The sequence below is a fragment of the Prionailurus bengalensis genome, chromosome B4 (genome assembly GCF_016509475.1).
Source record: "Prionailurus bengalensis isolate Pbe53 chromosome B4, Fcat_Pben_1.1_paternal_pri, whole genome shotgun sequence".
Classification (NCBI taxonomy): domain Eukaryota; kingdom Metazoa; phylum Chordata; class Mammalia; order Carnivora; family Felidae; genus Prionailurus; species Prionailurus bengalensis.
The window spans coordinates 17,006,231-17,033,119 of record NC_057358.1 but is presented as its reverse complement, the minus strand read 5'-3'; the positions used below and the strand labels follow the sequence as shown (position 1 = coordinate 17,033,119).

Below are 26,889 nucleotides of genomic sequence, written 5' to 3'. Positions count from 1 at the left end.
TTAAAAAAATTTTTTTTCAACGTTTATTTATTTTTGGGACAGAGAGAGACAGAGCTTGAACGGGGGAGGGGCAGAGAGAGAGGGAGACACAGAATCGGAAACAGGCTCCAGGCTCCGAGCCATCAGCCCAGAGCCCGACGCGGGGCTCGAACTCCCGGACCGCGAGATCGTGACCTGGCTGAAGTCGGACGCTTAACCGACTGCGCCACCCAGGCGCCCCTATCTGAAAATGCTTTGAGTCCAATCCAGGAATCTTGACCAACGACCCACAGAACTCTGACTGGGTTTATAATTAGCTCTAATCATTAACCCTTCATTTTATTTTGTTTCCACAGAAATGCCTCTTACTGAAGACTCAACTGTGAAACCATCAACAAAATGAAATGCAACCTACTGAACAGAGAGATATTGGCAAATGGTATGTCTGAGAAGGGGTTCATAACCAAAATATTTTTAAAAAACCACATAGTTCACCACCAAAAACACCCAAACAATCTGATTTAAAAATGGGCAGAGGATGGGGCACCTGGGTGGCTCAGTCGGTAAGGCGTCTGACCTCGGCTCAGATCATGATCTCACCGTTCATGGGTTCAAGCCCCGCGTCGGGCTCTGTGCTGACAGTTCAGAGCCTGGAGCCTGCTTTGGATTCTGTGTCTCCCTCTCTCTGCCCCTCCCCCATTCGCACTCTGTCTCTCTCTCTCTCAAAAATAAACATAAAAATAAAAATAAAAACAAAAATGGGCAGAGGACCTGAATACGTATTTTTCCTAAGCAGACACACAAATAGTCAATGGACACACGGAAAGAGGCTCAACATCACTATCATCAGGTAAATGCAAATTAAAATCACGATGAGGTATCACCTCCACCTGTCAGTATGGCTAGGAGTAAAAAGACAAGAAATAACAAGTGTTGGTGAGGACGAGGACAAAAGAAGACCCTCATGTACTGTTGGTGGGAATGTAAACTGGTGTAGCCACTATGGAGAACAGTATGGAGGTACCTCAAAAAATTACAAATAGAAATGCCACACAATCCTTCAATTTTACTTCTCAGTATGATTTAGTCAAAGAAAATGAAAATACTAATTTAAAAAGATATATCCCCTGTGTTCATGGCAATATTATTTATAATAGCCAAGATCTGGAAATCATCTAGGCGTCCATCAATAGATGAATGAATAAAGACATGGTATATATGTATGTGTGTATGTGTGTGTGTGTGTGTGTACACACACATACATATGAACACACTCATTTAAAAAAGCCATAATAAATGAAATCTTGCTGTTAGCAACAAGATGGATGGACCTAGAGGGTATTATGCAGCGTGAAATAAGTCAGACAGAAAAAGACAAATACCACATGCTTTCACTCGTGTGTGGAATCTGGAAAACAAAACACACACACAAACAAAACCAGAAACAGATTCATGGATACAGAGAACAAAGTGGTGGTTGCTAAAGGAGAGAGGGGTAGGGCAATGGTCAAAATAGGTGGTATAACACCAGTTCGTATACCAAATGGTATAACTTGCAGTTATAAAAAAAATAAAGCATGGGGGTGTCATGTACAACATAGGGAACAGGGTCAATTATATCATAATGACTTTGTATGGTGGCAGATGGTAACCAGACCTACTGTGGCAAGCATTTCATAGTGTGCATAGATGTCAAATCACCAGGTTGTATACCTGAAACTAAATAATATTGTATGCCATCTATACTTCGATTAAAATTTAACTGACTTATTTTCAAGGCTAAGAGACTAATTCAATAAAATACTGGAACGATCTACCAACTCAACTTCTGAATTGTGAAACCTCTTGGAGATTTCAAAGGCAGGCCTGGAGAGCAGAATATGCCACTCCAAGATATGCCATTTGGGCATATTTATTATTTTCAATTAAAGTTACTCAAGAAACAGCTGGTACACGAAGGGTACTCCGACCCTCCTTTGTCCCCCTGAGGGCAGAAAATAAATCTCCTCTTTGAAGGCACCCTCTCCGTGCCAGGAGAATAGAAAGCATCCTTACCACCAAAGACAGGGAATTCAAGGCCAAAAATGCTGTGTGAACAAACCTTGTAATTTCTTCACTAATTTGCTACTTCAAGCCCAAACCCCTGTTCTGTCAATTCTTCACAAGTTTATTGTTTCTTTTTCTAAAAGGCATAAAAGCTGCCTGCTTTGGTCATTTACATGAGCCTCAGATTTTTACGGGTTCCCGTAGGCACAAAATTAAATTTGTTTTTTTTCCTGTTCATCTGTTTCAAGTCAATTTCATGATGAGACCAGCCAAAGAACCCAGAAGGGAAGAAAGAGAAAGTCTCCTTCCCCTCAGAATGCCCAGGCACACGTCAACTTCTTGTTTTTCTCCTCCTAAACGGCTCTAGCAATGCACAGGTAAAAGACAAGGAAAGAATAATAATTCAAAAATTCCTAGACTTCTTAGAATACTTAACCTACATCCTCTTTTTTGCTCTTTCAGGCTCAGTGCCACCCAGGAGCTCTGGTGCTTTTGCATTTGGGAGGTGAGGGCCACGTGGAGAATCTCCTGAAGCTAGAAAATGTGAATGGGTACAAAGACTCAAATATGCGCATTTAGTTTGTGGAGAGTTGCCACTTGCCCTCTTGAAGCCCTCTGATCCCAGGGCCAGATAACCAATTAGGAGTCCCACGTCACAGGACTGTTATTTATTTTAATCTCTTTCCTCCCAATATGCAAATAAAAACCTGCTCACAAGTTTCCCTAGCCTCTCCTACGGAGAGGTTTGCGATCTCAGAGCTAAGTTCTTGCATTTTTAGACACTGCAGAAAATGGACATAGGCATGTGCGTCCCCTTAGTAACTAGAGGTACTGTGCTAAGCAGTCTACGTGCTCTGTGATTTTTAAGAAAATTTCTCACAAATACCCGAAACGCAGGTATAATTTTTCTTAATTTTACAATTACCTAAGTTTGCCAATCACACAGTTACGAAGGGAACGGCCTTGTATTTAAAGTCAAGCCTGACTGGAGCCGAACACTTGCTCTCAACCACATTCAGAAAAAAAATGAAATTGTGGGTAACATGCTGAATCAAGAGAAAACCCTGCACAAGTCCGAGAGATCGTTTTGGTTTGAAGGAAGGGAGGAAAGGACATAGAGGGAGTGCACACAATTTCAGTCATAAAGAATATTCAAGTATGGGGCACCTGGGTGGCTCAGGTGAGCATCTGACTCTCGATTTTGGCTCAGGTCATGATCCCAGGGTTGTGGGATGGAGCCTCACGTTGGGCTCCATGCTGAGTGTGGAGCCTGCTTAAGATTCTCTCTCTCTTTCCCTCTGCCCCTCCCCCATGAGTGTGCGTGTGTGTGTGTGTGTGTGCGCACGCACGCGCATGTGTGCTAAAAATTAAAAAAAAAAGAATATTCAAGTTTAAGAAACTTAACAATACAACAATACCAGAATTCATATACAGACAACAAACATACTAGTCAGATTCACATTTTTTTTTGCCTTCGGCAGTGAAAAAGTAACTACCTATACCAAACTTTAGGAACTTATTAATTTCATTTTAATCTAAGATAAGAATTAACTGTATGGTTTATAAATGTGTTTTTGTACATTTGGGATTTGCAGTGACTTTAAAAAAGTACAGTGATATAAAAACTGAAATCCATGCTTGATTAGAACAAAAAATAAGGACCATATAGCTTATTCAGCATCCTAAAAAGTTATTCCATAACACATTTACACACACAAATGTATCCGTATACATATGTGTATATAAAGGATCCTATCCATTTATATTATTGTCCCAATTGAAAGAATAGTTTCTGTCATTATTGGGGAATTTTGAGAATGACTGGATGAGGGGGTTAAATGGAAAGAGAATGGTCTTTATAAGGACTTATTTTAAACTTTAACCATTAAGACAAAAGTCCGCGTATTTAGCAGCCTATTCAAACACCGGTATTAGTTAAAACGAGAAGTGATTAGGTCACAGGAAACAAAAATCTAGGATCTGGGGAGACGAAGTAACCTAAAAGGATTGAAAAACGTCCCTGTGCGGAGTCCCCGTAATCCTTCAAGACAGAACTGAAATTAACTGCATGACAAATCATTCAACTATTTTCAAGTCATCTAGACTGACATCCCAATTAAACCACCGTGACGTTTTTGTGCCCAATTTCACTGCTGAAAATATTCAAAATGACCACTGGCATGTATTTGGCAATTTGGGGTACTCAGCCACTCGGGTGGCAGATGATACATTTTCCTAATTCGTCAGGCAATGCCTCTGCAGAAACGACCTGAACAGCTATTTTGCGTGTGATAAGATTCTTAGAAAGCAGGCAAGTGTATGGGGATGATGATTCCAGATGTCCCTCAGGGCAAACAGGTACTGAGTAATTTCTAAATCAAATGCCAGTGGCATCTGAAAAGCTCAGAAACGTGTGTGTGTGACGCATCTACTGCTCAGAAATCCTTGAAAATCAGTGTGCGTATCGGCAGCTATGTCAGAGGCAAAAGAAATACAACTGTGGCACACGAAACTGAATGGGGCAGAGACAAGTGTGCGCCTAGAAAATTTTAGACGCGACCCAATAAAAGAGCATTAAAATCACACAGATTAAGCAACGCATGCCACAGCTTCCTGACCGTGCTAATACTTTTGTCCCCAGAGCTCCTGGAAGGAACCAGTAATTACCACACACAGGTGTGTGTTAGCAAGCATTTTCTTTCTTCATTAGACGAATTTAGGGTAGCCTGGAACTGGAAACAAAAGAGATACTTTGGAAAGAATTTCTAGGCAAGCTGGATTTCACTGATTTCAAAGTGACGTGTTTGTGTCCTGTTAACACAGATATTTGTAAGCTTATGGTTTTTGTTTTCACAGGCTATCGCTTACAGTTGGGTTCTAGAACGATGATTACTTTCTTGACGTGTTCCCTCAAAGGGCTCCAATAACAATGCGATCTCTTCTTTAAAAGTTCCACTCCAAATCTAAAGACCCGGCCTCTGTGTGGCAAAGCTCTCTGCTTAAGGATTTTTAAACGCCAGGCTCGCGGGTCTGCATTTCATTAAATTCACAAATGTTTGAAGCAGCAAACTGCAAGGAAATCTGAAACGGCAGCCGTGCAGGAAGCTACATCATCTTGATTTACGCAGAAAGGCCTCAGGAGCTACACATGTAGCTCAGTGGCTGGGCTGTCAGTGTCATCTGCCATGCAACAAGTGACTGTCTACAGCTGGAAAAAGCATTTTCATCTTCCAGTTTCTCCCAGTCCCCCCCTCCCCCAACCCAAGCTGCTAAACTGTTCTCAATTAGATACACTTTAAAACCAGGGTTCCGGTTTTACTTGCTTAAACCACCTGAACACTTACATAATCACACTGCGAATGACATTTCTGGCAAGATAAGAAAAACTCCTAAGAAGTGAAGCGACTAACGTGACGTGATGCGATGTAGCTTGAGCTCATCAGCACCAAAAGACATTCCCGTTTGCTCAAAACCACACCGTGCATCTGGCCTGCCTCCCTGCCCGCATGCTTACCCCGGGAATGATGTGCTTAGTCTGAGGCGACATGAGGCGTCGGTCAAGCATGCCAGCCCAGTTCCGAGCGGGCCCGGCTCTCCAGAGAGCAAGAATGTGCTTCACCGGGGCAAGAACTCAGGAAAAAAGCTCAAGGCAGCCAAATCTTGCTTTGCTGACCAGCATATCCACTGCTTTCCTTTTCCCTGCTGGCTGGAGGTGTGCGGCCTTGGCCAGCCAGTGTGACTTTCTCAAGTTCTTCAGATTAGAACAGTTCTCTCTGTTCTGGAACCACTTAGGCACCGCAGACAAGCTCATCAAAGTCAATTAACCAACGCCAGTGGGAGGGTCCTTTTCCACTTCCAGTTACGTCAGCTGGCTTGCGAGAGCAAAGCCTGCAAACTTCTGAAAGCAAAGTAGCATTTCATCAATGTCAAATGCATGCCCACGGGCGGCACTGGGATACTTTCTTTACTATAGAACAACAGATTGCACAACTGGACGGGGCTGTTGGCATTCAAGAAAACTACTAGACTGAAAAATGTTTGGACCAAAAGTGAGAACATTCTTTTCCTCACATCCAGTGAAGAAATATTTCCTCTTTCGCATACAAGAAAAGTGAGATCTTTCTTTTGTGGTCACCTTTCACATTCCCCATGTACAAGAGAATTACAATTTTTTTTTTTTCCACACAGCCAAATCTCACTGGGATAAATTTAATTTTATTTAAATTGAAAACGCCTTTCATCAAAAGACAAGTTTAAAGAATGGAACGATAACCACAACACCCTAAGACCGTGTCGGCAAAGCATGTAACAAAGGATTACCATCCAGAGGAGGAAAAGAACTCCTCAAAGCCCATAAACGGAAGACCCACAATATAAAAGAAAAAGGAAAAGAAAAATCAATAAATAAATCACAGAAGAGAAAATCCTAGTGGCCAACACACATGAAAAAATGCTTGACTTCACTACGAGTCAAGAATACAAACGAAAATCACAATGCACCATTTCACACCCATTGGAGTAGAAACATTTAAGATATCTGAAACACACCAGGTCTTGGCGAGGGATCAAGCAGGGCATACATGGGCAAACTACGGCCTGAGGGCCAAATCCAGCCAGCTACCCATTTCGCATAACCTGCAAGCTAAGAATACGTTTTGCATTTCAAAATCAGCGTGGAGCCTGACGTGGGGCTCGAACTCACAAACTATGAGATCATCACCTGAGCAGAAGTCAGACGCTCAACCAACTGAGCCACCCAGGGGCCCCTATATTCTACTTTTTTTTTAATTTTTAAAAAAATGTTTGTTTATTTTTTAGAGAGAGATAGAGCACGAGTTGGGGAGGGGCAGAGACAGAGGGAGACACAGAATCTGAAGCAAGCTCCAGGCTCTGAGCTGTCAGCGCAGAGCCCAATGTGGGCTCAAACTCACAGAGTGTGAGATCATGACCTGAGCCGAAGTTGGATGCTCAACCGACTGAGCCACTCAGGTGCCCCTTTTTTAATTTAATTTGATTTGATTTGATTTTTTTTAATGAGGTTGTACCTCCACTATTGGCCATTCTGTTATTTTCTATGTATTTTTTGTAAGACTGAAAATTCCTAAGTGCATTATTTATTCATAATAAAGAAATAATTTTATAATTAGAAAAAATAGCAAACAGGATGGTACAAAAATGCCACATCATTATACAGACATTAAAATATTTATAGGACACTTTCATTATATAACAAAAAATATGATATGAGAATAAGCAAAAGAAAAAAGTAGCCTACCAATTTTTTTTTCATAATAATGACTCCACTGTTAAAAATATTTAGAGAAAAACTTGTAAGGAACATGAATTCTATTTATAGGGGTTGCATTTGGGTAGTGGTTTGAGGGTAGATTTTTTTCCTCTCCTAAAAAATTTAGTATTTTTCAAACTTTTTACAATGGGCTTATATTATTTTTTGACCCCCCAAAAGTTTTAGGTGTCTAACAGGCAATCAAGGATTATCTAATTTTCTAGGGAAATTAGAAACCTTTGTTTAACGCACTATTTGCTTTGGATTAGAATATTTTATATATTTGTGAGGGTAGCTATTAACTTTTAGAAAGCTATTAAAAATGCCAATGAATTTGACCAGCAGAAACAAATTTGTCTAGTAAAAATGCTAATGATTTCCATTGTGTAGAAAAGATAACTCTCAAAATGATGGTTTTATTGCCCTGTAGAGAGGTAACCAGTTCTGTATCTAATTTAACAATCTCAGCCCCCTATCTTCCTTTCAATGACTGTAAATACTTAGGTTGCTTCCATAATCTTTTACACTGGTTTTACCATCCTGTCAGTTTCCGTGATGAATTTAAAAACCTGTGACACATATTCATCGTACATTTATTTCAGGTAAATGTTCTGAAAAGTTTGAAAAAGTACACTTGGACATGAGTTTTCAATTTTAAATGCTTCGGACAATGACATGTTTGATTGTTAGCCTCCCAAGTCTAGCCCATATTAATATGTAATGCCACTAAAAGATACTTACAATGGAAAAATGCCAATCACTGATGTTGGTTTCAGGTAAGCAAAAAACAACTGGGGGTTGAAAGAAAGAGCAAGGGCACTCGGGTGGTGATTTTTTGGCTCTTCGTACATTTGGCAAGTTTTCAAGGTAAGTGTTTATCATTTAGGGAAGGTCTAAAATACAGAGTATAGAATGAAATATTAAAAAGAATATTTTCTGTCTTTCCTGGGTATAAAATAATTTCCCTGGATAACACATTTTCCTTGTTAAGTATTAGAAAATAAAAATCCCAGAACAAAACAAAACAGATAGCAACACTTGTCCTTGCCCTCCCTCAGGTTCCCAACCTATGAAAAGGGGAGAAAACTTCACAAGAGAACTGTCAGGACTACACAAAACATCTAGTACCCATCTGGCAGATCAGAGATGCGAGATAAATGTGAGTTTTCTTTCCTATAACTGGGTGGTTCTCAGCTGGGAATGATTTGGCCCCGAGGGGACATTTAGCAATGTCTGGGGACATTTTTTATTGCCACACTGGGACGGGTGGGCGGTTTACTGGCACCCAGCGGGTAGAAGCCAAGGACGCTACTACACATCCTATATTGCACAGGCCAGTCCCCCACAACAAAGAATTTTCCAGCCCAACAGGTCAATAGTGCTGAGGCTGAGAAAGCCGAAGGCGCCCTTTGTATATACTTTAAAGTATAACCTAAGATGACGGACTAAAATTCAAACCTTACCTAGATCTCTTTCAGGTTGCCTCAAAGTGGGAGAGAGGATTGGAGAGGCAAAGGACAAGGACCAGAGAAGTTGACCACTGTGAATTGGGAACCCGGCCAAGTGCCTGGTTATTCTGTGATTTTCTACAGGAGAAGCCCACAGAGACCACTGGCTAGCTCAGTGTCAGATTTCAGAGGAAAAGACTGGAGGTTTCTGCTGTTCCCGCAGGCATTCACAGCACCAATCTTTTGCCTTAGCTTGTTTCCAGTTCCCTTCCTCCGTACCCCAAGCTGCCCCCGAGTTGTCTTTGCTAAACTGTTAAAAAGGCTTAATGAAATTGACATCAGGCCCAGAGAACTCCTGGAGTGCTATTTTCATAACTCAAGAAGCATGCGCACCAATCTGCCAAGAGAAGGGTTCTCTTTACTGCTACATGCGTGCGCAGAATTGTTATTATCTGTCTGCAGAAACAGAAGGCCGGAAGGACAGCTTCCGTAGTACTGGATCCTCAAGCGGAGGCAACTTTCCCATTTGTTGTTTTCAACTTTAAAACACCAGCAAGACTTTTTTGGATGGGGAGGTGGTGGCCAAAGCAGAAGTAGGTTATGTTGCCAGGAGACAAAAAAAAAAAAAAAAAAAAAAGGCAAGATTTGGGAATCAACGTATTTCCAGTGGCCACTCCAGACTTCAAAGGCCAGACTGTTTATCTAACTGGCAAGGGTTGTGAAAAAATTCCCTTGACCACACCCCAGTTGAGAGCTCCTGCCATCAGTAGTGTCGTCTTTGATTACAAAAGGCCATGATATGTGTACAAATACGGATAATTATGGCGTGCATTAGCCAGACAGTGAATCATGATAGCAAAACAAAACTCTAACGTGTGGGTACACGCTAAACCTCACATGTGTTTTTGGTAAATAACAGCTAAACACGTTGTTTTCCTCAAGACATAAAAATAAGAAACAGTTCCAAATGCCATAGAAAAAGCAAACAACAAAACAAAATGAAAAAAGTCGCATCGATGATTGAGTTTTCTTTCCACCCGACTAATATGTTGTCACTAATAAATCTTGTTATGACACGTGACAACAAATTCCAACCAATTCCTACTGGTCATTGATTCGGATGACCTATGAGGAAAAGCAAAGCAACTTTTTCCCCACAGCTGTACTATTTAACCCAAAGAGCTGTACTGTTAAATCTCTTTCCTTAGATTTTATTCCCGTAAATAGTCTATTATCAACTGTGCCCCTAATTCATCGAGCTGTAGGTGAGGGGAGAATCTTCATTTAAATCGGAGCCACTCTGATGAAGCTCCCCTCCTTTAATTTCATAAAGATTTCATAAAGAATCTAGCAGTGGATGGAACTCAGCTAGCTTTTTGCCTTTCCTGCCTCCTTGATAAAAGAGCTGCCATATATATATATCATATATATATATTTATACATATATACATATGTGTATATGTATATATGAATATGTACATACACATATATACATATAAAATACGTATATTTTATATATATATATATATATAATTTTTAATTTTACCATTAGTTAAGAACTTACATGGGCCAAACAACTTTGTATTTGAAGCAACATGCTAATTTCAAGTACATCACAGCTGACCAACTACACGAGCTGAAAGGGACGCTTCTCTACCGTATGCTTTCCCTCATTATTGGCTAAGATCTACTTGAAAATATCCCTGAGTACTGTTATTAATAAAGAGCCACATAATTTTATCTACATCAAAGCTGCTCCTTCAGACTATGCTAGGAAAATTAAAGGAGGAGAGGGTGTTTGGGGGTGGGGGTGGGGGGAGACTCTTTGACCAGTTTATCCCTCCCATGGATCTGTTCTATTGTAAATCTGACTTCAAAAAATATAGTTTAGAATTTTTTGGTACTTGCAACCTGCTATTTAACGTAATAAAACTCTCTTTCTTTATCATTCAATGCCTTTCTAGAGTTATCTAGAAGAAAAACTGCTAATTTCTTTCTATGGTAGTTGAATGAACCAACATGATTTAATGTGTTATGCATAATGTTTCAGTATGACCCTTTCAAACGATTGCCACTGGATTCTGCAGTACGAGGTATGTGCTGGGGACTAAGGAGGTGAGTACTGGGTTTTGTACTGTGTTTTTGAGACACCCCAACACACACATATCCCATTTCATAACTCTCTTCCCCCACCCTTCTCCATCCTGCCATCTGAAGGATTTTCCTCCTGAAATCTTCACTTCTCACCTGCATCAAGGGAATAGTTATTCCCTACTCTTGCATTCCCCACTCCCAGTTTCTGTGAGGTGTTCCTAAATATTCCAGGCCTTTGAGTTCCAGGCTCTTGCATGTAGCACCAACTGGACACCTCCCCGTGGATTTCCAGTAGGATTCTTGAGTTCACCCGTCTCCAAAGAACTCCTGATTCTTCTCCCCAGCACCCAAGTCTTGCACACTACAGCGAACAGAACCTCTATCCTCCTGACTAGACTAAAAAACTCACTGGGAAGTCCTGTCCACGCTAGCCAACCTGCCACCTCTCTCGTGACCTGCTTACCAACAGCCCCTGACTCATGTCATGGCTGCTGTCCCATCTCCACAGATTGCCAAAGTTGGCTTTTTAAAGCATGAATTCACTTCAATCGCTCTGCTGCTTAAAACCTTCTAATGGTTTCTCACTGCAGCTGTAAATGCACGGTGCGTAGGGCTGCTGAGAACTGGCTCCCGGCCACATCTCTGACCTCATATCCCCTCACTCTGCCTGGGGGTGCCATGCTGAAGCCACACTGGCCTTCCCTATGTCCCCAGACTGTGTCAGTGGTCTGTATTTGTTCTTCCATCCGCTTGGAATGCTTTCCCCATGGGCACTCACATGGCTGCCTCCTTCTTACATCATTCAGTGAAACTCATCGCTTCAAAGAAGACCTGACCTCTAGGACCAAGGTGAAACTACTCTCCATCACACGACCCTGTTTGGTTTTCTCTATAGCTTGTCGCAACAGTCGAAGGTACCCAAAGTATTGATGTGTGCATATCATATTTGCCTTCCCAATAGAGTGAGTACAGAACAGATGGCTTGTCCATCCTGCTAGTTTCAGCTTAAATGTTACCACCAGGAATATGCTCTCTCGGAGTACGGTCTGGTCCACCATCGAGTCAAACCTAGAAGTACATTCGGTAAAGAAGAAAGTGCACTAGACTCAGAGATAGTAGAACTGAGTTAGTTCCAACCCTGTTGCCATTAACTAACTCGTTAAGTTACTAGACACGCCCGGAGCCTCAGAAGCTTCCGATATAAAGAGAGGTCGTTGAACTAGTCACTCTAAAGAGAGGCTAATGCCTTGGTGCTCCTACTAGAAGTTCTAAAATTGTTATTCCAATAAACACGCTGGAGGAAAATGACTTTATACAGTCATCTCAATCAGTCAGAACTTCCAGGTATAATCTCTAGGAGATCCACAATTAATTCAGGTTAGAAAGGTCAGTCATAATAACTGGCACTTGCTGGCTGAACCGAATTTTCACTTAATTCGTATTCGAAAAAGCTTGTTGACTCGGTGGGTCCTGGAAAGAGCCTAGCTGACAGCCTGCTGCATTTACAAGCTGATCGATCATACAATCTACACCTAAGTCAAGTCTGCCAAACATTTGAAGGATTAAATAATGAATGTGGTGTTTATGACTGCTCTGTGTTATCTTTAAAATCCCAACGTTAGACAGGTGCAATCGACACATACAAAACTGTAAGATACCTCAAGTGTGCATCACGGTGGTCTGACATATATGTATATGTTGTGAAAGGATTCTTCCTATCCAGTTCAGTCAACACATTCATGGCCCCATGTGGTATCTTGTTGTAGCATGTGTGGGAGCATTTAGTGTTGTCACCCGTAGTCACTCTGTTGTATGTTAGATGCTCAGAGCTTACTCATGGTGTAGCTGAAAGTCTGCACCCTTTTACCATCCTCTCCCTATTTCCCCCACCTCCTGGCGCTAGCAACCATAAGTTTTAAAAAAAAATTTTAATGTTTATTTTTGACAGAGCGAGCGAGAGCATGAGCGGGGAAGGGGCAGAGAGAGAGAGGAAGACCCAGAATCCGAAGCAGGCTCCAGGCTCTGAGCTGTCAGCACAGAGCCCGATGCGGGGCTTGAACTCACAGACTGCGAGATCATGACCTGAGCTGAAATCAGACGCTCAACCGACTGAGCCACTCAGGTGCCCTGCAGCCATAAGTTTTAAAAACAGGAATTTATAAATTCAGTGCAATAGAATAAAATAAGTAAAGAAAATAGATTTTAATTTTTTTTAACATTTATTTATTTTTGAGAGACAGAGAGACAGAGCGTGAGCGGGGGAGGGGCAGAGACAGAGAAGGAGACACAATATGAAACAGTCTCCAGGCTCTGAGCTGTCAGCACAGAGCCCGATGCGGGGCTCGAACTCATGGAGTGTGAGATCATGACCTGAGCCGAAGTCGGATGCTCAGCCGACTGAGCCACCCAGGCACCCAGAAAATAGATTTTAAAAATAGATCTAGGGGGAAGCAATGAATTAGGGATAAAGGAACTACAGAAAAACAGACAGAAGGCTAAAAATAAAATCATGAACAGGGCGCCTGGGTGGCTCAGTTAAGCGTCCCACTTCGGCTCAGGTCATGATCTCCCGGTTTGTGAATTTGAGCCCCACATTGGGCTCATTGCTGTCAGCGCAGAGCCTGTTTCAGATCCTCTGTCCCCCTCTCTGTGCCCCTCCCCTGCTTGAGCTCGCACGTACGTGCTCTCTCTCTCCTCATAAATAAACAAATAAATAAAAATATGATCATGAGCTAAAATGTAATGGTTCTTATCATGTGATTTCATTTTACTAATTCCTCCAATGAGGTAGCAAAATTAATCCTGGTTTTCTAGATGTAAATTTAGTGTAAATTATAAAAATATAAACATTTACTCCCTAATTTTTACTGTAAACACTGACACATTTTTAAAGCTTCTATCTCCCTGACACCATTATTTTTATTACAGGATGATTTAGAAGCAGCAACCCTGAGGAAAAAAATATATTCACAACCACATTTTTTAAATGTTTATTTATTTTTGAGAGAGAGAGAGAGAGAGAGAGAGAGAGAGAGAGAGAGAGATACAGAGCACAAGTAAGGGAGGGGCAGAGAGAGAGGGAGACAGAATCTGAAGCAGGCTCCAGGCTCTGAGCTGTCAGCACAGAGCCCGGTGTGGGGCTCAAACCCACGAACCGCGAGATCATGACCTGAGCTGAAGTCAGATGCTTAACCGACTGAGCCACCCAGGCGCCCCGAGAGGCCCCAGTTTTTGATCATGAGCACTATGATAAGCAGAACTCCTTAAGCGTGTGTGTAGATCAACTACCTAACTGAATCTTACGTGTAAGTATACGCAAGTATAATGTAGTTAATGTGTAAATTGTGACGCATATGACACATAAGTGGTTAAATCAGGTAAACACCGCCACTGCCTTGAAACCAGTCTTGCTGCAATGTGGAATCACTGGGGAGATTTAAGCTTTACCGATGCCTGAATTGTACCCCCTGAGATTCCGACATAATTGGTCTGGGACGCAGCTTGGGCATGCAGAGTTTTCAAAGCTCCCCAGATGATTCTAATGTGCAGCCAAGGTAGAAAACTATTGCAGTAGGGCCATGTAGATTCTCGTCTTTTCTCCTCGGGTTTCATCATTGCTCACAATTCAGTCTCTGAGCCTTGAATTCTTGTGGCTCTTGAATGCATACGATGAAAAGTAGCCCTTGAAGTTGCCATGATACACCCTGTGTCTGGGTACCTTGGATCCTTCCAGAACTGGCTGCAGAGTCTAACCTCTCCACAGGCAGCTCTTTATCGTATCCAGTCCTAACTTTCTATCTGCTTCCAGAATTTGGTACTTCTGACCTGTCCTCAGTTCCCATTCTGCCTTCGGTCAGGCGTTTGATACAAGTTCCCTTTGCCCCAAAGTCTGACACCAGCCCTGCTGGTCCCCACTCAGTCCTGGCTCCAGGAGCCCTTGCGTGCTGAACCCTGCCCATTCATGAGAGGAAGTTAGTCAGCTAGTCTTAAACTTCTGCCCTTCGTCGAGTACAGGCATGAACGTGGTCATTAAAAACACTGCTGGTGCAACTTAGTATTTCCAGATGTGCATATTTCCACATGACAGCATTTAAGTACATCTGATACTTTTGGAGGCTGAAGAAATGCATCAAAAGAGAATTATGTTGTTTTTGTTATGAACATGTAATGAATACACTTATAAAAAAACATGTTCTTCATATCATAGGCATGTTCTTTTGTGGTCACTTGTCTTGGACCCTGAAGTCCACAGGTGCTTTGGAATAACATAAGAACATATTTCAAGGCTTTCTCTAAAAACAGAATGAACAAATCAGGAATGTTCTAACATATCATTTTTTACTATCACGGAACTTTGACTTATTAGTGCTCAAGGAAGGGTCGTCCAAGGAAATGCTTTTAAAAAAGCCATTACTTCCTACTTTCTGAATTAACTCGAAGCACTAATAAAAATTTGAAGCGCATCCCCTGGTGAGAGGAGTAAACCGCCATATTCCAAAGGAAAATGAGGACGCCTTCAAGTAAAACTTCCTTCAAGTGAGCTGTGCTTATTAAGATCAAATGCGATCTTATTTATTTTCAATTCTTAATCTAATGCAGTCAGAGGGCACAGCAGTACCGATGAGGAGTCTGACGGAGGAGGAGCTGGCTGTCTTTCTTCCTCCCATCTGCTCCTTTCCCCTGGACGCTAACACCACGAATCTTCCACTCTTGGCTTTTCTTGCATAAACTACCAAGAAAGAGCAGAGTTGGGTCAACATCCAATTACAGTTTGGATGACCAAGATTCAGCACAGTCACCGTGGAACATGATTTGGAATTCAAAGCTCTGTTTACTTGGGGAGTAAGGCTTTACATTACTAATTACTTGTGTTGGATTTCCACATTTAACTTGAGGGAGCCTTGATGAGGAAATCACGTTTCGCTCATTCCTAAAGTAGCATTCGGTCCATTTTTTTTCTTTTGATCTACTGATTGTGTTTTCTTTCCATTGCGGTATACTCGGATCAATTGCAGTTTCTCTTACCTTCTGTTATTTGTCTTGACAACAGAAGGCACAAGAGACTAGGCACAGGAGTTAAGACAGAAGGAATCAGAGTCCCAAAGAACTAGGCTAGAGTCTTCAGCTTAATAGCTATGTGATCCAGGGCACGTGACTTTCCTCCTGCAAAAACACTCTGGACTGGCCACATAACCTGTAGGGTGTGGCGCAGGATGGAAATGTGACGCCCTTTGTCCAAAGTTATTAAAAATTTCAAGACGGCACTGGCAGAGCATTAACCCAAAGTTAGGGCCTTTCTAAGCACAGGTCACTGTATCGCTGTGACTGTCATCACGCCTGGGGACACTAACTGTACATCTTCCATGGGGCGAATGTGAGGACTATGTGAGATAACATCCAGGGAGTGCTTAGCCTTGTGTCTGGCGCACATTAAGGTCCCAACAAACACAAACTATTTTTAAAGTATAATTTCTGTTGCTCATTCTATGTTACTCACTTCCCGACTGGTTTATTTCTCCTCGAATATTTCTGTATCACTACCATCCATTCATTATTTTTTAAAATAATTTTTTAAATGTGTATTTATTCATTTATTTTGAGAGAGAGCAAGCAGGGGGAGGGACAGAGAGAGAGGAGACAGAGAATCCCAAGCAGGCTCCGAGCTGTCAGCCCAGAGCTGATGCAGGGCTCGATCTCATGAACTGTGAGATCGTGACCTGAGCCGAAATCAAGAGTGGGATGCTTCACCGACTGAGCTGCCCAGGCCCTCCTCCATTCATTATTTGTGATGGCAATGATAGCAAAATTTCTGCTGTGGGATGAGCCCTACCTGCAACTCCCTGGGCTGACTTCCACCCATATTTTAAGACCCAATTCAAGCTTCTCTTTCTTTCAGAAGCCTTCCCTGATCTTCTCAGCGGGGGAGAGCCTCCCTTTGTGGTCCATTGCATAGTCCTCTGTCACAGTACCAATCACTCTGTTTATGCAAAGAGTTACCTGATATCCCTCTCTTCCTCTAAGTCTATAGCACTTCATAAGCAATAGCTGTATGCACTCGTCTTAGAATCACTGTGGTCTAATACACAGATGGTGTCTAATTAATACTTGGTGCATGAAAAAATGAATGACCTATTAATTCTTCAAAAGCTAAAGTGATTAGCCAAGATTCACTCGCCTTCCTTGCCGTTACCTTCACTCCTATGCTCAGTAAGATGTTTAAAATAGCATTTTTCTCTATTTTAGTATATGGCATATTGCGTATTCCCTACATTGTACCATTGTGCATAATGTTCTATCTGTTGTATATCAGCAGGTTATTAGTGGCATATAATGTCATTTTCTACAAATGACTTTAAGACTGAGATAACTAGTTTATATTGTTTCATTTTGATACGTTCAAAGAACTGCAATCACATTCTTACTTCTTAAAACGTACCTGAAAGAAATTCACTACTAATATTTCTGGATAGGAAAATAAAAGGATAGGAACATCTACTCGGAACAGGTCACGTCCTAGGCTTCTGTTCTCCAGTTCACTGTAGTGACCAAACGTAACTCTATCTTTTCATTAGGACATTCCTTGTAAGTGATTTTTCTGGTATTAAAACCCATTCCTTTAAGTGCGCAAAAATAACACAGGTGCACGATGATGTAAGTGATCTCTGATTCCATGTATTCCTTCATTAAATATATGGAACCCAAGGGCACCTTCTCTTGATGAGTCAGGTTCATAATTACTGCGCTATAATTCTATTAGTTCTCAAAAACTAGAAGCATCCCAAATGTTCATCAACAGTAGAGAGGACACAGAAATTATGATAGAGTCTCTACAATGGATTATACAAACAAACATCAAAGACCAATCCTAGAAACATAATAGTTAGGGGGAGAAAAAAGCAAGCCTCCAAAGCATATCTACATAGTTTCATAATGCAAAACTAGGCAAAACAACTCTATAGAGAATAGGGATGTGTATGGGAGTGAAAAGATAAACTGTTGAAAAAAATCAAGTTTATCACCATCAAAGTCAAGAAGGCAGGCTAGTGGTGACTTCTAGGCAGGGGTGGTGAGTAGAAGGGATAAGGAGGCAGAGAGATGTTTCTGGGGGCTGCTGGGAAATGTTCTATTCTTTTAGACATTTTTTGGAGGGGTTCTATGGGAGTTTGCTCACCATCATTTGCTTAACTATAGAAAAGGTGGTGGTTTTGGGTTGCAATTTTCTATATGCATTTGGTTTCTAAAACTGTTTTTTCATCTTAAAAGAGTTTCGTAGGTGTTTGCAGGCAGAGAGTAAAACTTTTATATTTAATGCATTTGTGAATGCTGTGCATATAAAAACATCAAAAGTCTATTAATGTAAAAATGACTTACAGAGCTCTGATATCTAATGCAAAAATAAGACGTTTTGGGAATTTATTCCTTTAATGTCATTTTGACACTTTGTCATCTACTTTGAGCTTTAGGCTCACAAATACAGTAATTGTTTCTTTCACATTCATTCAAATCAGAAATTAATATAACTAACATAAAATACCACCCTATTTTCTTCTGTAAAATTTTTTATTTTTCCCACTTTATCTGGAAGAAATGAAATCGTGTAGTTAGACATATTTCATAGCCCTCAAAATCATAACTTCTTTTTTTTATTTTAGAGAGTGAGCAAGTGTGGGAGAGGGACAGAGGGGGAGAGAGAAAATTAAGCAGGCTCCAGGCTCAGTGTGGAGCCCGACCCAGGGTTTAATCCCCTGACCCTGAGATCATGACCTGAGTCGAGACCAAGAGTCGGATGCTCAACTGACGGAGGCATCCAGTCACCCTCTCAAATCATTATTTCTAATCTCTTTATTTCATCTCCTCCAAGGTCATCTTGTAAAATTATAGAAATGTAGGATGTTTACATAAAGCAAGAAATTGTCACATATATTTACAAAGGAAGCAAACAACAAAACACAGAGTCAGTGAACAGCAAAGACCCTTAATAATCAACAAATACTAACCATGAAATATCTGCTCACTGCCTGCTTATTCTAAGCCATGAGGTTTCATCGCTGAAAGATGAGTCACAGTATTTTCTGGGTGTCATCGAGCTCGTTGTAATGATTCCTGCCATCAGCGAAGCTCTCTTGGAAATCAGAGTTTAATACACCCGAGGGAGCTTTCTCATCCCAGGAGATTTCTCACTATTGACAACCCCAACTCCTCCCAGAATTTACAAAGATGGGGCAGAGAGCAAGAGACAGCTTCATTCTGCAGGTTAGAACTCATAGGAAGTCATGGCTCCTGTGAGTATGGACTATCTGGACTACTGAGACTATTAATACACACACACACACACACACACACGCACACACACACGGACGCATGCCTTCTGAATCACTGATTTGCTCTACGGGGAGCCTGTGGAAGAAGTGGGTTACATCCTCAAGGTACTGTGGTATTCCTAAATGAACACAAAACGCTAAAACACATGCTAAAGCCATCTCTCAAAGTCCAGTTATATTGTCACATTCATATTCCAAGTTGATCGAAGAAATGAATGTGACTGGTTCTGTTGGGGGTACGGAGGGCTTTGAGAGCTTGCAGAGAGAGGCTCCAAATCAACTTCTCACTCAACTTGAAAAAAACATCCCAGAGCTCAGCGGCTTTCCCTATGAAAGGCTGTTCTTGCTTTCCTAATTCCCTCTGTGTTGAAGAGACACATCTTCCTCCTGGCTTGCTCTTCAGGAATATTGCATTTTGTGGTATGTGAAGAGTTTACTAATAGTCTCCTTAGAAGGAAAAATGTGGACTTTCTGTTCCCCTTCAGTGCTGTCAACAGTAATTCTAACCACAAATCAAGTAAATTAAGGAAGGCAATGATTCTTTTAGTCAAACCCTTAGTTTCTTGGCTATGGTTGTTCTGCTTGTAATAAAATGACTTTTGGGGGCATTCCAAAATTTGCTCAAAATCAAACAAGCGTTGCTTGATACCTAAGTGCAAATCCACTAGAATATGCACGACCAAGTTTTTCAGCCCACGAGTAAATAAAGAATAGCCAATGGGGGCACCTGGGTGGCTCAGTCGGTTAAACGTCTGACTTCAGCTCAGGTCATGATCTCACGGTTCGTGGGTTCAAGCCCTGCGTTGGGCTCTGTGCTGACAGCCTGGAGCCTGCTTCATTTTCTGTCTCCTTCTCTCTCTGCCCCTCCCCACCTCTCAAAAATAAACAAACAAACAAACAAACAAAAAAGTGCCCAAGAGGTAACTGAGGGCAATGGTAATAGACTGGGTCAGTTATTGTGGATGAATGTTTAGAAAGGTTAACTTACTTTTTTTTCCCATGGATATCAGAAGATGAACTGTGGAATTTCAATTGTCTAAATATGTTTTTACCTCTCTGCAAGTAATTTTTGAGACTTAAACAAAAAGGAAAAACAAGGGGGTGGGAACTCTATGATTTTTACTGATGTAACAATTTACTGAATAGGAGAGTCAAGCATCTTTCTAGGTTTCTTATTCAAAATGAACAATATAATTAATATTCAAATTCATTAACAACATAAATATTCCTTAGGGTTATTTTTTGAAAGGTTGGTCAATTAAACGTTTTTTTTCCCCTTTCTTCCAAATCCCAACTTTTAACGGCAGTACACAATGGTATTATAACAACTCTCTCTTCCTTAAAGCTATTAACTACAACATTGGTGTTAGGATAATTATATAGAGTTTCCACGTGACATAACTCAGTGTACGTTACGCTCAATCACCATTCACTCAATATTCAATATTTACTGAATATAAAAAGCTAATGACACTCTGAGGTTACCATGTAGTCATTGGTATTTCACACTTCACGTTAACATATTTATCGATTGTCCAGAAGCCTCTAATAAATGGATTCCTTTCCGCGAAAACCTGTAATATTTTTAAGGGAGAGAAAATAACTTTATCGTAAATAGATGGACCTACAAGCCATTATTTTTGCAGTAAACCCCAAATGGAAAGAGCTCTTTGAAAATGATGAACGAGAAGACGACGATGTTGTGTATTACTGTGGGAACATACCATTTGTCTCAATGGAATACATCTGCAAGTCTCTTAAACGGCAAAAGTCAGGCTCACAAGAAGTGCTATCTTATGGGTTATGGGAAACATTCTTTCCCCTAATAGGTTGATTACTAATTTCAATAAGGCTTTGAATTTAATCTCAATTGCATTCCCATCTTTAGGCCCTGAGCTTGGGAGAAAAAGGAGGTGATGACATACTCTCTATGCTGCTGTTAGGGCAAAAGACAGAAAACTCCCGAGATAGGAACTGAGTTCGGTCGGAGAAGCAAAGACAAAAATAATTGAAAAAAAAAAATACACAAATTGGTGTCACTATGAAACAGTGAGTCACCCTGACCAGGGGTGACTTCGCCTTCCCCAGAAGACATGTGCCAAGGTCTGGAGACAATTTTGGTTGTCACAGCTGCAGAGAGGTTGCTACTTACATCTGGTGGGTAGGGATCAAGGAGGCTGCTAAATCCCAGTACACAGGGCATCCCTCCACAACAAAGAATTATCCAGCCTAAAATGTTAACAATGCTGAGGTTGAGAAACTCTGCCATACAGGTAACTTATACTGGAATACTAGGTTAATAAAATACCAGTCAAAACAAAGGGAACATAGGGTATACACAACACCAAACAGCTGAATATGTGTTTAAAAGTTTCTCACTTACATATGAATATTTTTTATTGATAGTTATTTACTGGATGTAGCCATAATAAAAGATAATGGTTACTGAGCCCCTAACTACGTGCCAGGCCTGGGCTATGCACTTTACTTGAACTATCCCAAGTTCATTATACCCACGTAATGGGAATGCTGTTATTAGCACAGAAAAATGATCATTTATTGCATCGAGCATCCTCTAGAGGTCAGCAGTCACTTGCTCTGTCTCTCAGTCAGTAACTGTCACCGGCGTGACCTTGAACACCGTGACAAAAAAAAGTCAGTCCTGAGAGCTCTCTGGAGATCAGCTGGATATCCTCTGAATGTCCTCCAAGAGAGTTGTGCAGTCCTAAGTGTTAGAAGATACATAAAAAAGTGGGCTGGGTTTACGAATTTTGTTTTTTACAGTTAGGCAGAAAAGGAATTTACAAATCTTAAAAACTGAGAAACAATGAAGTACAACCCAGCGCACACAGTGGTGAAACCAAGAAGCGGAGGAGAACTTTGGACAGCCCCACCCCAACCCACACTCTCATCTCCCTAAATAAATATGTTCAAAGGACATTGATAAAGGGACCTGAGGAGGGCTAGGCATGTCTCGTGGTATTGACAAGGATTCATTCAGAGTCTGGGCCAACATTTCTGGTCATTATATAATCTTAACTGGCTGAGGAAGGATAATATAAATTATTTCCTCGGAGGGGAAGCCTAGAAAAATTTAAAATTAATGTGTCTCAATGACTAAACGAATAGAATCAGCATTTTCATGCAAAGGAGACTTGAATGCTTTGTATTTTATGCACTTTTAACATTTAAGAGAATTTGGCAGGCGAGCTTTTTCATTTCAACTTAAAGTAGATAACGGAATAATTGGTTTAGACTTGGGATTTTCAGTTGAAAACTTACTAAGTTTATGTGCCATATTGAATACTTAGGAGACTTTAAATTTTACCGTATTTATAATTATAATTTTAATTTATTTCATAAGGCTTATTTACTTGGAGAGTTTTTGTCAGATTACTTCCATGCTTGAAAAAAAGACAAGGAATATTAAATATATAAATGCATTTTAAAAGGTGTTGGGACTGAAAGAGGAAGAAAGCTTTAGGTAAACATACTGACATCCTCAAAAGCGTGGAAGGGGTTCTCGTGGGAGAAGAAAAAGTAGGTTTTCCCAGCAGTGACCTAAAGTGCTCTGCCCCTAAGGGTTAAAGCCTTCCTAAATCAGGTGGATTGCGGGGTTCCTGCCTGGCGGTTCCCTGATGACACCACCCACAGAGAAGGCTAACTACCATCCCATCCTCTTTACCCACACGGTACCACAGCTCACCCTCCCAGACATGACAAGTCTATGGGAGAAGCAAGACTAAAATATTAGAGGACACCCATGCCACCACCTATATGAACCAATGCAGGCACTCAGGCAAAAGTATGAATGAACAAATAAGGAAAACCATACATTTGAAAAATAAAGACAAAGAACAATCTAAAAGAGAAGATCCCGGGGCGCCTGGGTGGCGCAGTCGGTTAAGCGTCCGACTTCAGCCAGGTCACGATCTCGCGGTCCGTGAGTTCGAGCCCCGCGTCGGGCTCTGGGCTGATGGCTCAGAGCCTGGAGCCTGTTTCCGATTCTGTGACTCCCTCTCTCTCTGCCCCTCCCCCGTTCATGCTCTGTCTCTCTCTGTCCCAAAAATAAATAAACGTTGAAAAAAAAATTTTTTTTAAATAAAAAAAAAAAAAAAAAGAGAAGATCCCAAGTTTCCTTGAAAGAACAGAAATAAAGCAAAGGAGCATAAGCAAATTAAAAAAAAAAAAATCCAAAGTAGTATCTTCAGAAAGTCAAGAGATTATTGAATTTACAAAACAAGAATGAGAAGCTTGGAAAAAGGAACAATGAGGCAATGAGAATGTTTTTGAAAATTAAAATATACTTGCCGGCCTAAAAATATTCAACGGCCAAGATAATTAATAAAATGGAAGCATCTGAAGACCAAAGTGGAGGTAAGTGAAACCAAAGGGAACAAATGAGGGAAAATATAAGAGGTTAAGAAATATGCATTGTTCCTAGTGTTTCAACATTTATCTTATGTTAGTAGAGAAAAATGTAAGAAACAGATTGACACTTTGGCCCAAAGTTAAATAGAATGATGGAGAAAAAGACTCACACCCAGACATGTCCTGATAAAAATGTGAAATCAAGGGATAAAGAAAAAACACGAAAAGCTCTAGAGAGAAACAGGCAAATTATCTACAAAAGAAAAGAATTAGTTTAATAGTGGGTTTCTCATCGGCAGCCCTGCATGATTGAAGAAAAACAATGAAAGGAAGTTCTGAGGGAACAATACATTTTGAAATCACAACTCCATGCCAAGATACATTATTATGTGTAATATACTAAAAAGATTTTCAATTTTTTGAATTTCTTTAAGAAAGAGAGTGTGTGCGTGAGTGGGGGAGAGGTAGAAAAAGAGAGAGAGATAGAATCTCAAGCAGGCTCTGCGCTGTCAGCAGAGAGCCCAATGCAGGGCTCAAACCCATGAACCACAAGATCATGACCTGAGCCCCAATCAGGACTCAGACACTCAGCCAACTGAGCCACACAGGCGCCCGCAAAAGAAGAGATTTTTAAATGTGCATAATACACACACACACACACACACACACACACACACACACACACTTACTTACTAAGGCTTTTCTAGCAAAAACAAAAAATAACCCAAGAATAAGAACTTCATGGGATATCCACCACACTATTAGCCTAATAGAACTGAGAGGAAGCAGATGGAAACTTTAAAGAAAATACAAAAGAATCCATCAACTGGGACAGAATGAAGAGTCACCCTTGACTTTTAATGGCACTAGAGCCCACTTCCTTCCCCATGGATCCAATATGTAAATGATGTCTCCATAATCATGATGTTGCAAATGCTATTTATTTTCATTTTTAATAATCATAGTATAGAATGAAGCCAAAGGTTTAATTCCAGTTTCAAAACAATATAACTGGCATAAATAAAATAGCTAATAAAAACTGGAAGACGGGGCACCTGGGTGGCGCAGTCGGTTAAGCGTCCGACTTCAGCCAGGTCACGATCTTCGCGGTCCGTGGGTTCGAGCCCCGCGTCGGGCTCTGGTCTGATGGCTCAGAGCCTGGAGCCTGCTTTTGATTCTGTGTCTCCCTCTCTCTCTGCCCCTCCCCCGTTTATGCTCTGTCTCTCTCTGTCCCAAAAATAAAAATAAAAAAAAAACGTTGAAAAAAAAAACTGGAAGTTAGGAGAGATGGGGGTAGTATCTTTCAAATTCTTCAGCTTTCCAAGTGTCTAAAGTTAGTAAATTACTAAATAGGGGATAAATTAATATTTAAATTTATACTCGTAACCACCGTATGAATTAAATTTTATAAACCCTCTTAACAGTGGTTTTCCCTGATGAATAAAATTGAGGGAGGGACTAGAAGGTAGAAGGAGACATTTACTTTTCATTTTTTAGCCTTTCATTCTATTTGGATATTTCAAATGCTTGCATTGTAGCCAGAATAAAAAAAAAAATGAGTAAGAAAAAAACATATAGTAAATGGACAGAAAAAGCTGAGAGATAAAAACTTCTAGGGGCACCTGGGTGGCTCAGCCCGACTTGGGCTCAGGTCATGATCTCGCAGTTTGTGAGTTCGAGCCCCGCGTCGGGCTCTGTGCTGACAACTTAGAGCCTGGAGCCTGCTTCGGATTCTGTGTCTCCCTCTCTCTCTCTCTGTCCCTCTCTCTCTTGTACTCTGTCTCTCTGTCTCTCTGTCTCTCTCTAAAAAATAAACATTAAAAAAATTTTTTTAAACTTCTAGAAAAGAATTTTTAGATAACCTATGTAGTATTTTATATACCTAACTTAAAAATTAAAAATTATTTTTTATTGCAAGTTCTTGGCTTAACAATTATAGTAAACCTAATTATTGCCATCAAAGTAGACTTTAGAGATGTTGTTTAAGAAATACAGAATCCAAACTTAACTGGCAAATTCCAGAATTTTAAAGACAGAGCTTTAAAAACATTCCTGAAAAGGCAACGGAAAATGAGAAAAGCTAAACTACTCAAAGTTGAGAGTAAACTATTTGAGAATAAAGCGAGTATGAAAAACTATATAACTGAGTATCTACGAATAGGCTTGGAATTAGCAGCACTACCATCACTTGGAATAGAACCATATGGTGCATCAAATTCTCGTTTTCTGGACTGAGCGTTACGTTAGCAAGAGTGGCCTCTCTGACTACCCTTCAGAGAAATGCATTCCATGCCCTAACCTGTCATCATTCTTCTGCTCTTTCCGGCTTCATCTTTTTTCAACACCTGCCATATCATATATTTATTTGTTGGTTGATTTTGTGCCTTCCCCACCTGCCAGTTTGATGGTGAGCTCCTGGACAGCCAGGACTTTGTTTATCATGGATTCCTCAGTAAGGATAGCAGGTACTCAATAGTTATTAGTTGGATGAATAAAGTAAGGGTTCTTATAATATTTCTTCATATAACAACTGATCTCAAAGATATCTTTAGGTTTTAATTTTTTTTGAAACTGGCAAATCTAATGTTGATTGTTAGATTTCTTTCCTATCTTGACTCTAACCATCTAATCCATAAGCCATTTATTATATGCATGTCTAAAACCACACGCCTGCCTCATTCTCACTGAACTCCTTATCAGGATAACCATTCCGAAACAAGTAGCAATTCATGGCTCAAATAAAATCAACATCTTCTTAAGGATCTATTACATTCAAGGTGTTGGGATGGATGGATGGATGGATGAGGGCAGAAGCCTGTGACCTTGGTCCAGAAATCCTGTCTCCCCTTTCTCGGGGAACACTTACTTTCTAGTCAAGTTCTGGTTTCAGTATGAAGATTCTTGGTAACTTGAGATATTCTGACTCTGTCCTCTCTCTTTCTGGATATTCCTCTATTTTTCCCCTTTTCACAAAAATCCAAGCATAAATCTTACTTCTCCCTTGTACACATATAAAGCATAGATAACAGATTTGGTCCAGAAAGTTACCATCTGTTTTTTTTAATTTGGGGAATGTGTCAGACAACAGTTCTACCTGTACTTCAATACTGAAAATGTTAGTTTTTGAAAAAAAAAAAAAAAAAGGGTGGGGTGACAATGAGGAAAAAAAAAATCCAAACTTATCACTTGGAGGGTGTAACATTTTTTAAAAAGCAAATGCACTTCTGTAATGCTTCCAAACAGAAGTAAGGACCCGAGTCAGTGTATATTCAACTATTCCTCTGTTTAAAAATTACATTTTTGAAAGTGCTTCATTTTCCGGCTGACATCAGCAAATACACAT

The 26,889-nt window shown here is 40.6% G+C and overlaps 1 protein-coding gene across 6 annotated transcripts in view; it reads right to left on the bottom strand.

Moving 5' to 3' along the window:
* Positions 1-26,889, bottom strand: part of CACNB2 (calcium voltage-gated channel auxiliary subunit beta 2) — a 391,422-nt gene that overhangs the window by 192,039 nt on the left and 172,494 nt on the right. Inside the window, exon 1 of one of the 6 annotated variants that reach the window (XM_043564398.1) lies at positions 5,540-5,803. The exons of the other annotated variants lie outside the window; for them this stretch is intronic. Coding sequence (XP_043420333.1) covers positions 5,540-5,590 — 51 coding nt within the window. The 5' untranslated portion in view covers positions 5,591-5,803. Of the gene's footprint in view, positions 1-5,539; positions 5,804-26,889 lie in introns of those variants that run through there. 6 annotated transcript variants of the gene reach the window in all.